This window comes from Pterocles gutturalis, unplaced genomic scaffold (genome assembly GCF_000699245.1).
Source record: "Pterocles gutturalis isolate BGI_N339 unplaced genomic scaffold, ASM69924v1 scaffold36720, whole genome shotgun sequence".
Classification (NCBI taxonomy): domain Eukaryota; kingdom Metazoa; phylum Chordata; class Aves; order Pterocliformes; family Pteroclidae; genus Pterocles; species Pterocles gutturalis.
This window is the reverse complement of record NW_010147092.1, coordinates 1838-2072: the sequence shown is the minus strand read 5'-3', so window position 1 is coordinate 2072 and position 235 is coordinate 1838. Positions and strand designations below refer to the sequence as shown.

The 235-nt window shown below is 65.1% G+C and overlaps 1 protein-coding gene across 1 annotated transcript in view; it reads left to right on the top strand.

Moving 5' to 3' along the window:
* Window positions 1–3: 3 nt before the first annotated feature.
* The window catches only part of CIRH1A (cirrhosis, autosomal recessive 1A (cirhin)), a gene marked incomplete at its 5' end in the record, with an annotated part of 851 nt that continues 619 nt past the window's right edge, over window positions 4–235 (top strand). Inside the window, one exon of the mRNA XM_010085951.1 lies at window positions 4–177. Coding sequence (XP_010084253.1) covers window positions 4–177 — 174 coding nt within the window. The remainder of the gene's footprint in view (window positions 178–235) is intronic.

Genomic DNA, 235 nt, shown 5'->3' with positions numbered 1-235 from the left:
TTCAGCATCCCCGAGAAGCAGTACACGGCCTGGAGCCGCACGGTGCAGAACTGCGGGCTGCACAAGGTCTGGCTGGAGAGGGACTCGCCCATCACCCACATCGCCTTCAACCCCAAGAACCCCTCGCACATCCTGCTCCACGACACCTACATGTTCTGCGTCCTCGACAAGTCCCTGGTGAGCCCGGGCTGGAGGGCTGGGTGTGTGCCCCTGCGTGGCCCCGCTGTCCTCAGCC